The sequence below is a fragment of the Natrix helvetica genome, assembly GCF_964273705.1.
Source record: "Natrix helvetica genome assembly, chromosome: Z".
NCBI classification, from domain to species: Eukaryota; Metazoa; Chordata; class Lepidosauria; order Squamata; family Natricidae; genus Natrix; species Natrix helvetica.
Genome location: NC_138554.1, coordinates 79,683,312 through 79,695,814, shown reverse-complemented (window position 1 = coordinate 79,695,814; position 12,503 = coordinate 79,683,312). Strand labels below are relative to the sequence as shown.

The 12,503-nt window shown below is 36.0% G+C and overlaps 1 protein-coding gene across 1 annotated transcript in view; it reads left to right on the top strand.

The window, feature by feature from the left end:
• MLH1 (mutL homolog 1) overlaps positions 1-12,503 on the top strand; it is a 118,433-nt gene that overhangs the window by 64,371 nt on the left and 41,559 nt on the right. Inside the window, exons 11-12 of the mRNA XM_081932889.1 lie at positions 1,273-1,426; positions 1,991-2,337. Of these exons, the coding sequence (XP_081789015.1) occupies positions 1,273-1,426; positions 1,991-2,337 (501 nt within the window). The remainder of the gene's footprint in view (positions 1-1,272; positions 1,427-1,990; positions 2,338-12,503) is intronic.

The window sequence follows — 12,503 nt, the reverse complement described above, 5'->3', positions numbered from 1 at the left end:
CAAAGAATCCATTCTGCAACACCCCAATCCAGAACAGCAGTTCATAATCCAGGCAGATGCCAATGATGTGGCTGTAGTGGCAGTGCTGTTGCAAAACAACAAAGAGGGATAACTCTTGCCATGTGCTTATGTCTCCAAAAAACTCACTGCCACAGAAAGAAGGTGGGCCATTAGGGAGAAAGAAGCCTGTGCGGTCCAGTGAGCCCTACTCACCAGGAGATAGAGGGGGAGACATGCCATTCGAGGTCTGGACTAACCATAAAAACCTCAAAGCCCTTAAAACTCCTTTTCAAGTTACCAGCAGCATGGAATTTGTTCCCATGCCTGAACTGCCCAGAGAGCCCCCCTCCTCCATGTCTCTGACTGAATGGATGGACGATCTTAAGGTGGGAGAATGCGAAAAAAGCTCTGGCAGAAGCAGCAGAAGTGTACAAGAAACAAGCTGATAAGCACCAATCGCTCCAACCCCCCTCCTCCTATGTGGAGGATAAAGTTTTCTTGTCTACCAAATACAAAGTTAAGAATGCCTAGCAAGAAATTAGGGCTGAAATTTTTAGGTCCCTTCCCTATAGTAATAGTCTTAATAAATTGGAACTTTGAGTAATACTTTGCCTTGGACTCTGATTTAATTTTGGATGCTATTTTGAACCCTGACAGCTTGCTTATTGTGCCTAACAATCTTATGTGTTTTTTTCTGATTTCTTTAAGAAAAATGGCCACAAAATAAATTGCAGTAAATAAATGTTCTTGTATTAATGTTTTATCCAGTGGTGGGATTAATTTTTTTTTTACTACCCATTCCATGGGTGTGGCTTGGTGGGCATGGCATGGCTTGGCGGGCAAGGGTTGGTGGGCGTGGCAGGGGAAGGTTACTGTAAAATCTCCATTCCCTCCCCACTCCAGGGGAAGGTTACTGCAAAATCTCCATTTTCTCCTGATCAGCTGGGACTCGGGAGGCAGAGAATAGATGAGGGTGGGGCCAGTCAGAGGTGGTATTTACCACTTCTCCAAACTATTCAAAATTTCCACTACCAGTTCTCCAGAACTGGTCAGAACCTGCTGAATACCACCTCTGGTTGTATCTGTTTTGTTTCAAAATGCACAGTGGGGTATACAATAAATATCTCTCAGTCGTGTGATTAAAGGATTATTATGATTTATATACTTCTGGTTTTGAAAAAATACATACTACCACAGTTCTGGTTACAACGCAAATTTGTAATTGAACATGTTTGATCAACTTACACCTACTGTTCTGAAAATGTTTTATAGTCTTGAGATTGCACCTCCAAATGTGGATGTGAATGTGCATCCTACAAAGCATGAAGTACATTTCCTCCATGAAGACAGCATCCTGGAGCGTGTACAACAACATATAGAGAGCAAATTGTTAGGTTCCAATTCATCAAGGATGTATTTCACTCAAGTAAGTGGATTCTTTTATTCCCAAAGGAGTAATGATATATGTTTTATTAATAATAATATTATGAAAATAATTCCAAACTAGATTATAGTATATTGTGTATGAGAAGCACTTCTCTTGCAGAATATTTGCATAACCAAGTGCACAATTCAGTTTAGAGAGTTCTTTGAAGGGTCCTTGGTGTTCTCTGAGTGAGTTTGTTTTCTTGCAGACATTTCATTACCCAAGCTAGGATCTTACCTAGTTTGAGTAATGAAATATCTGCAAGAAAGCAAGAAAGCTCAGAGAGCACCAAGGACCCCTCATTTCAACTCTGATCTAAATAACATTCTCCTTTATTTATAGGTTTTTTTTTCATTTTATAAAGAATCGGTATTGCATCTTAAGATAAATCATTGAAAATCTGGAATCACTGAAAAATCCAAATACATTATCTTAATATAAATTAATAATTTTAATTGTGTGATATAAAATTAAGGTAGCTTTCATGTAAGGCAGTGCTTGGAAAGGACTTTAATTTGTAGAAACATTAAAATATTCTTTCATCACTATTTTTCTGCAATGAAGACATTATTACCAGCCATTGCCATCCCTTCCACTGAAGTTGTTAAATCAGCAAAATCTTCAGCTATTCAAGGAAGTGAGCAGATTTATGCTTATCAGATGATCCGCACTGACTCACGGGACCAAAAATTGGATGCTTTTCTTCAACCAGTTAATAAAACTAAGAATGCAGGGCTTGTTGTGGCAGAACCGGAGGACAATAGCAACATGCAAAGTTGCAAGACTATTGGAGTACAAGATGTTGAAATGGAAGAATGTGGTGATTTGAATGCAAGTGTTTCAAGAGCTGAAGAGACTCTGACAGGATCAATGAAGAGCCAATCAATGCCAATTGAAGAAGTACCTGAAAGGTAAGAGGTTTTTTTGTATAACACTATATTTCTTTTGAAAACTTGTTTCTTTTTTCTAGTTACATTAAAATCAAAATCTATATGCTTTTAAGCCTTTGATAGAAAAAAGATGAATCTTCATGTAGATTCTTTTAAAAATTCTTTAATATTTGCCCGGGCTGCTTAGCATTATCTATTTTGATAAGTATCCCATTTCTAATATAATTTATTACTTACGCCTTTTCCAGTGATTTTCTGATTAAGTAAATTTTCATATACTCCCGTAGAGAAAGTTTTACATTGTAGACCATAGGTGGACAATTTTCCCAAAGGGTTGCATGAGAAACTGGAACTGTTGTAGAGGGCTGCCATTGCTGCCCCCATTCCTCCCCACTGCTATGGGCCACTCAAATACTGTCAAAAGGCCAGATGTGTTCTGTACTGTAAAATGCCCACGTCTGCTGTAGGACGATATTAGATCCATAGTTTGGTTTCATAGATGCAATTGTGAGGGAGGCAGTGGCTCAGTGGCCAAGATGTTGAGCTTGTCAATCAGAAGGTTGGCAGTTCCACTGTTTGAATCCCTAACCCTAACATAATCCCAATGATACTTAACATCCTCTGTTTTAACAATTCTCCTCGTTAAGATTTCCGCTTTTGATATCTTTCTTTCTAACTTCCATCTTTCTTATCTGACAATGAAACAGATTGTCCCATTTCAAAAAACAACAGAAAGTATAAGAAAAAAGAACACAATAGAATAAGCTGGTGAAGGGAGAATGGGAGAGAGAAGCCACTCAAAATAACACAAGGAAAAGGGTCATCACTTCACTTCATCATTTCTTGCCTGCTTCAGCCTTATAGTTGCGATGCTTTAAATAAAAAAGAGGGGGGATAAAGGCAAACCCAAACAATGCTAAAGAATAGGGAAAAACCATCTAACCATTGTCTATTGCCTGCTTCAGTGTTTTATTTGCTATGTTTTTTTTCCTACCTCCCATATTCCTCCTTTACATCTCTGTTTCTACTTATGTCTATTTCCTGAATATTTGATCTAAGTACTCCTCCAATATCCACCCTCTTCAGTTGCCTGGTTTCAAAGCTTCCTATCCCAGCCCTTTCCAAAATACCATCCAACCTTTTAAATATATTTTTCCCCAGGTTTACTTCATCCACTACTATTGTTTTTATTAATATCTCCTCTTTATCTTCTTCCTTCTTTTTTTTGTTAATTCCTCCTTTTATTCTATTGGCTCTTCATTTTCCAGAAGAATTTGGTCTTCACCTATATCAAGTTTTGTATTCACTTGTATAGAGTTTTCTATTTTTTCCATAGCCTCTTTAAATACTTTCTCCATCCTGTCAGTTGCATTTTGTAAGAGTAAATCCAATTCCTCTACTATTCCAGTCATTTTTTATGAATCTCCAGGGAGAAGATGTTGGAAGTTAGGATATAGAATTCTTCTTTCATCTTTTAGCAGTCTCATTATTCCCCAGTTCTAAATACTCAGTTATGCATCTGTGTCCAATCCAAGAGCTACAGTGTTTATAGTTTGAAATTTTTCTTATTAGTCACCTGTCTCTTATAATCGACAAAGTTTGTAAATTATAATCCACAAGGGTTCAGCAGTTTTGTCATCCACAGGGCCCATCAAGACCCCAAAATTTATATCCAACCAATTGTAAATCTGGTAGAAGAATTAGCTGCTAAAATATAAAAATTTTCTTCTATTTGAAAGGAACCTCTCTATTTCCCAGTTCCAGTTGCTCAATTGTTCATCTGCTATCATCCATATCAGTCAGAGGGCTGTAGTATTTACAGTTTCCACTGTTTCCACACTCTTCTCTGTAGTTCTGTAATTCTTCTACACAGTTCCCAGGTGCAGACAACATATCTAAGTCTCCTAGTAATCCTGCAACAATGTTTCAAAAAGCTACCAAGGTCAAACTTATTATGTCCACTTTCAATTCTATATTTTCCTTGACTTTTCTCCTGGATATTTCTTTAACCAGAAGATGTCACTGTTGAGCTATTTCTCTATTAGTCCTCTCACTTAACTTGTTTTGTATACGCCATGTTTTTTCCCCCCTTTTAAAATTCCAGAACCAAGTTTAAATTCAAAAACAAAGTTTTAAATCAATAATTCACTTAATTAACTTCTTCTGTGGCCAATCCATTAGTCTTCTTTGGCATTTAAAACATCCAATAAGCCAAACCCTTCAAAAATTTTATTTAAATCTCTTTCTGCATCCGCCACTATTTCAGGGGGTGAAAGATCGACAAATCATCCCCTTTCTTTTTCATCCCCACTATCTCAGTCTCTTAAACAGGGGCAGTCTTAGTAGAAGTTAAAAAGTTGTAAATTCTCACCCAGCCTCCACACTGTTTAGCCTTGGCAGCACACAGTGACTGCCTTTTCTCTCCCCCACCCCACCCCAGATTGAGAGCTTTCCCCAGATCAGATAAGAAGCTGGCGATCTCTTTACAATCTACGAAGTTTACCTCTCTTCTTTACCATCTCTTCAAGATGATTTAGGGTCATCAAGACCCTCTGGCAGGGCAAATTCAATGAACTGCTATTGAGCCCTATAGAAGAATTGTTGTATTGCTGAGATGTCAGCTCCGCTCTCTCCATTTGCACCTCATTTCCACTGCCTGCCCTCTCTTGGTTATCCTGGCCCCATTCCTCCCTGCTAGCAAGCCGTCCCACTCCTGAGCTGGCCTGGCCTATCTCCTCCCCACATTCCTCCAAAGTCAGTGAAGCCACCCCCTCGATCTCCCCAGACTCCTCCGCAGATTCAGGCTCCAACAGGGACATGACAGCTATGCTCTTCATTTCTTTGCCCATCTATCCACTACTAATGTAAAGTGTTAATATTATGCAATAGTTGCTGAAATAGACAATTTACACTTGAGAAATAGATTATTTTTAGTGAACTTATTTTATTTAAATATTTTTGTATTTTATTTTTATTTATTTATGTCAAGTTAGTATTGACTGCCTGAGTTTTCTTGGCAAGATTTTTTAAAATATAGTTTTATTGATAAGTTTTTCTTTAACATCCATAAATGCTTGGTGAACAGAATTTCAATTATTATTGACGTTTTGGTAAATCTTTCATGCTTCTCCCTTAGGATCTTGTAATTCCTTACATAGGTATGTGATTCTTTGAACTTTTTCTAGTGGTATTCCTTCCTAATTTATTGGTGGTAAATTAATGGGTTGTTTGCTGATGACCATGATCTTGGTTTTTGAGGTGTTAAGCTTCAAGCCATATTTTCAGATATTTCTGAGATGGTTGATGGCGAGCAGAATTGTATCATCAGCATATCTTAAATTGTTGATCCGAACACCATTTACTTTGGGCTAGTATCGATGTTTTTCAGTCCTTTGTTGAAAATTGACTCAGTAGATATTAAATAACAGTGGAGACAGAACACAGCTCTGTCTGACCCCTCTTTGTACTTCTGCATCATCTGAATATTTTTGGCCTAATCTCACATTTGCTACCTGATGCCAATATAGATTCTTTATGATTCGGATGTCTTTGTCATCTAGTCCCACTTGTTTCAGGACTTGTAATAGTTTGTTATCAAATGCTTTTTCAAAATCAAGCACAATGAAGCACTGTGATTGACATCTCTACAATGCTATACAACATTTTTTAAATTAAGGTTTTTATTTTCTTTTATAACATACAAAAAATCCAATTTCAATTGAACAGTGTGTTATCTAGGTACAAATCATTTTAGGAAATAATCATAGTGTTCACAACAATATTCCTTGGAATTATTATTAGTCGTTGGATACCTGTGCTTCACTACGGAACTGAAACAGCAGTGGGTAGCATTGTTCGCCATCACTCTCCATTATCCTGTAGCTTTAAAAGGCAACAGCAGACAAGTTCTTCTTGGTGTTTGGGACACACTGAAGTATATTGATGTAATAGCCATCTTCTCCATGGCAGAACATTAGAGGGTACTGGAGAGTGTCATAGGAACAGTGTGTCTCACTGATTCGTAACGATCTGTGTCTTTGCTGTGGAAAACGATATCTCTTTTCTCAAAATCCTGGCCAACAATGAGAACAGCCACTTCTGTAGTCATGGGGGCATTGAAACGACCTCGGTGCTCTCCAGAAGGCTTCATATTGGTATTAATCACCACTTGGAAGTCCTTGTGGCCCTAAGGGACAGAATCAACAGCAGCCTTAAGTTCCAGAATATGCTTATTTTTAAAAAAAAATTCAAAAGAAACACAACACATCCTTCTTTACATACTGTATCAGTTGATTACAAAAAGTCTTACGTGCATCTCTTCCACAGTCAACAAACATAATTCATATTAACTCAAGTATTTGAACTCAGATATTTATACATGTTACCATCATCATACCTCCATTTTCATTTTACTATAATTGTTTAAATGTCCTTCATCATAAAATATACCAAGATTTAATACATAACCACATACTGGCATTTCATTTACTATGTCTAAAATCCTCCAATAACACTGAATCCTTATGTCCTATTCTAGCTAAACATCCATAATATTTAATAACAAAGTTTTCTAATCCTTCTTTCCAAACAACTGTTTACAATTTACATCCCATTTCCTTACTATGTCTAAAATCCCATTTCCTTACTATGTCTAAAATCCTCCAATAACACTGAATCCTTATGTCCTATTCTAGCTAAACATTCATAATATTTAATAACAAAGTTTTCTAATCCTTCTTTCCAAACAACTGTTTACAATTTACATCCCATTTCCTTATATTGTACACATACATACATACATACATACATACATACATACATACGTTGTTATCATTATCCCTCCTTTATTTGACTATATCCTGTATGATATCATTTCCCCCCTAATAATCAAGACTTAACTGAATCTAACTTAATTCTTTTTTTATTAACCTTTATATATGATCCAAAAGGATTTCTAATCTTCCTTTCATGGCTCCCATTCAATATTCATATCCAATTATTACTTACCATAACACTACACATTGTATACATTATTATTATTATCAATTATTTATTTAACTATATCTATTGTCACTAAGTTTAACTAGTTTTAAATTATACTCTTCCATCTATCAACCTGTATCTTTCCAGTAGCAAAACAGTCTCATATCTTCTGCCATTTGTGGTGTCAGTCCTCTAATTGTCTCCTTAATCAACTTTGTATGGACTCCTCTTAGCAACTCTTTTCTTATAAAATCTTCATGTAATTTTGATGCCCTTCTTCTGTTTCCTTAATCACCTTATCTTTGATTGTCGGTAGTGTTATCAATGATATTGCTAATAACATTTCTCTCTTTAAATCCATAAATTCTTTTGTTTCTTCTTCTTTTGTATCTCGCCATCTGGGGTAGATTTTCCCTCCATTTAATTCCTCTTTCAGTATTCCACTCTTTCCCTTTTCAGAGACAAACCAAGGACCATAAATATCAGCAATTTTAATTTCTATATTAATTTTCCTCTTTGATTTTTAGGATTTTAACCGCCACTTTTTCCATTTGATAAACATCTTCAAATTCTTCATCATATTTTGCTGTTAGATGCACTGTCTTCCAACTTCTTCTCTATCCTCTCATGTGTATCTGATAATTTCTGTATTTCTGAGAATATCTTTTGCAGACTTAAAACTTCTTTCTGCTGTTAATATTGTGCCATTATCTCCAGCTAACCAACACTGCTGCTCTAGCTTAGAAGGTTTTAACATGATTAAGCATAGATTCACAATAATATTTCATTTTCACCTTTCTCTGGTTAAAAATATACTTCAAAGGAACATCTGTGTGCTTTTCTTCTTATCACTCTCTATAAACAAGCAGTGAGACCTTTTTTTAAATAATTTATTTATTTATTTTTCTTTAAAAAGGACAAAACAACACATACAGAACAAGAGCAAGGAGGGAAAAAAAGAAAAACAATTTCATCAAGCATGTCGTTTGGTTACAGGTTTTTGTGCAGCGGTTTTTACAATTAAGAATAAAGTCACTGGTTATCCATTAAACATAACTAAATATTTCATTGAGCATTATGTGTTCAGATTTCCATTAGTATTCTTTCATTTTTGACAGCCCTTATTTCCTCCTTACATCCATAATTATCTACTAGGTAACAGTAAGTCTTTATAAAATTATCATATCACCAATCTCTAAGAAATAAGAATAAGGATTAAGTCAAAAGATTCCCATTAGTTCATATTACACATTTCTACTTTCAGTTAACCATAAAATTTTCAATCATCCACAACTCCAAATATAATTTTCCATTATTAATTATCAATCCATGTAATCATTAAGTGTTTCAATTTATATATATATATATATATCCATTGTTCATTACATCATCATTAATCCATTTTATATTATAAAATAGTCACCACCTACAATTATACCTAACAATTTAAATCATCCCACTCTTATACATTAAGTACATTATTATTCTTCATATATCGTATAAGTAAGTAATCTATTTCATAGTAAAAAATTAACATATAAAAAAAGAAAAAAAACTTTCACAACATTGAATATAGCTTTCTATTATTACATATAAGATAAGATAGAGAGAAAAAAAAGAAAAGTTTCATTTCCAGGTTTTTTTATCCAGCCATTGATAAAACAAATCCCATACTTTATAAAATTGCTCATCCTCTAGTTCTCTAATTTCAAATGTAAGTTTACTCATTTCAGCATAGTCCATTATTTTCCGAATAATTTCTTCCTCTGTTGGTAATTTCTCATTTTTCCAGTTTTTGGCAAATACAATTCTAGCATATTTATAATCAAATATTTCAAGTCCTTGTTGTATATTTCTGGTATTATTCCCAATAAAAAGAGTTCTGGTTTTAAGTCTATATGTTTATGTATCATTTTCTCCAACCACATGTGTATTTTAGTCCAGTATCTTTTAGCTTCAGAAGAAGTCCACCACATGTGGTAGAATGTGCCCGGCGTATGTTGACATTTCCAGCATTTTTCGGATTTATTCTTAGACATTCTTGCTATTCTCGATGGGGATAAGTGCCACCTATAAAACATCTTATACAAATTCTCTTTATATGCAGTTGACATTGTCATTTTATAGTTTTGAGTCCACAGTTTTTGCCATTTTTCTAAATCAATCCCATGTCCAAAGTTTTTCCCCAAGCTAACATAGTTCTTTTAACTTGTTCTTCATATAATTTCACCTCTAATAAATAGGCATAAAATTTTTGAATTACTTTTTTGTCGTTACCTGTTAAGATTTTATCTAATTCGGTCATTTTATCATATAAGCCCTCATTTTTTTGATCTTCATTGTATCTAGAATGTATTTGCACATATGAATACCAATTGAGTTCAATACCTTCCTGTTTCAATTCTTGTATGGATTTGAGTTCACCCTCTGTAAATGCCTTCTGAAATAACCATGTGTTTTAGTTCCCTTATACCATAAATATGCATGCCATCCCAACAACAGGTTGTGACCCTCTAGATTCAAAAGCCTAGCATTTCTTAGCATTATCCATTCCTTGATCCACATCAGGCTAGCTGCCTGATAATATAACTCCCAATCGGGTAGGCCCCACCCTACTCTTGATTTAGCATCTTGTAACAATTTACGTTTTATTCTTGCTTTTTTCCCCTGCCATATGAATTTCAACACCATTTTATTTAAATCTTTAAAGTAGTCTTTCCCCAACTTAATTGGAATGGTCTGGAACAAATATAAAATTCTAGGTAGGATATTCATTTTGATTGTTGAGATTCTCCCAATCATTGATAAGTGAAGATTCTCCCATTTCGCCAGATCTATTGCAATTTGTTGCTTCAATCTAAAATAATTATCTTCTTTAAGAGTGCTGCATCTGGAGCGCAGGGCTTGCTGCCAGCATGAATGGCTGCTTGGACGGAGAGCTGCGTTAGCAGCAGCCAGATCTAACGTCCGGAGGGGTTTGATGAAAAGATTTTGATAAGCCAAGCCTTCCTGGAGGGAAGACTGAAGAGAGAAGGTTGGTTTGGCACGACCATAGGATGGCAATCCATGGTCTGTGCTTGAAATCTCCTTCATAACCCTGGCCGTGGAAAGAGGGCGACAAGTAATGGCCGTCCCAAAATGCTGACAACAGTTCAAAGCAAGCGAGGATTTATCACAGAGAAGCTGTCGGAGTTGCGTGTGACCTAACAGTTTCCTGATCTTGGAGAAGGTAATTCTATCCCAAAATAGCTCAAGAGATTAAGGGCTCCAAGAAGAAATGGGGGGGGGGGCTGCTTACCCCCCTTCATTATAGCGGTGAGAGTAATATGCTGAGTGAAAAATGGAGGCTATCTCTTTTTACTCTCTGAACTGTCTGATAAGCTGAACCTAAATCTAATTTGTTAACATAACAAAGGCCGGCTGTAAATAATAACTCTGACTATACAGATATCTTCAGGGGTTTTTGAGTTAATTATCCAAGGCTTGAAGGCTTGAAGGGAGAAGGAGGAAGAAGGAAGAAATATAACTTGGCAACATATATATGTGGATTGACTGCAGTTGATTAGCTTCTGGACGAGTGGAAGAGCGACATCTACTGGCGAAATTTGGAATCTTTTCCCTCTTAATACCTTAAGAGAAAACAGGAACTTTGCTGACTATATTCTCTGGATAAACTATTAGAGTTTTTTGAGGCTAATCCTTGGACACTACTAATAGAATCAACTGGAGAGAGAGAAAGAAGATCTATCGGAGCAGGGGAACCCAGAACACTCTCATATAATTATCCAACACAGGAGGGACGCATCTAAGGTTGAACTTTAAAAATAGGAATTAATGTTATATTACTACCATCAAAGGAATATACTGTTTTTGTTATTGTTATTGCTGTAAGATTATTAATCCTAACTCCTTTCAATATTATGGGCACTGGTACTGATTAATTTAGGAGATTGTTTGATCATAATACAAGTAATAACTATAAGCATCCTACTCTTAGATTTTATTAAGTTAATAAAATAGATTAATAGGTTAATAGAAAGTTAGGAGTATTATAAGTGTGACATACGCACACACATATATACAGTGATAAACCGATAAGTGTCTCTCACTCTCTCACTATCCTATGACAGCTGTTCCCATATAACATACGAACTTATCGACATATAGAGTTTACTACCCCCTATCACTATTTAAAATTGATAATTGAGTAGAGGAAGAGGGAAGAGGAGAGGGAAAGAGAGGAGAGGGAGAGGAAGGTAGGCAGGAAGAAAGGAAGGAAGAAGGAAAGGAAGGAAGGTAGGAAGGAGGGAGGAAGGAAGGGAGGAAGAAAGAAGAAAGAAAGAAAGAAAGAAAGAAAGAAAGAAAGAAGGAAAGAAGGAAGGAAGGAAGGAAGGAAGGAAGGAAGGAAGGAAGGAAGGAAGGAAGGATTGGAGAAAATTACGAGGGAGAGAAGAAAGTGGGAGTTCTGGAGAAAAATTAAAGTAGGGATCCAATTCCTCCAAAAAATGACAAGAAGTACAAATTTAACAAAAATTGGCACGGGGAGGAAGCCAGCATCCCAGCCATCCCTAGCGGCTGCCAGTCCCTCGAACCAAAGATCTTCGGAGGATATGCCTCAGAGAGAAAGATCCAATTCAACTAAGGAATTGCAGATGATACTACAGACCATGCAGGAGGCAATGGCCAAAAATCACGAAGAACTTAAAAAGGATATTAAAGAAATAAGGAGTGATACAGCAGAATTAAAGGAGAGAATGCAGAAGATGGATGATAAATTTGAGAAGTTCCAGGAACAGATCAATAAACACGAACATAGAATAAATGTAATAGAAGGAAGGTTGGAAAAGAAGGATAAAAAAATGGAGCAGCTGAGTGCTAGGCTGATCCAGGCAAACAAGGAACTTGAGTTAACGGTCCTCGCGTTAGAATCGGAGAAAGCAGCCCAATTCCTACGGTTCCAGAACGTAAAGAAAGAAAAAGGCGAGGATTTACCAGACACGATGGCAGACCTAATGGCAAAGGCTTTGGGAATAGAAAAGGATGAGATGGCAAGTGAGATCGACGAGACGTATAGAATACAGGCAAACTACGCAAAAAAGAATAATTTACCAAGAGAAGTTCATGTAAAGTTTGTTAAAAAATCAATACGTGATGAGGTGCTGAATAGAACAAGAGATGACCCGATAATTTACAACCAATGACAA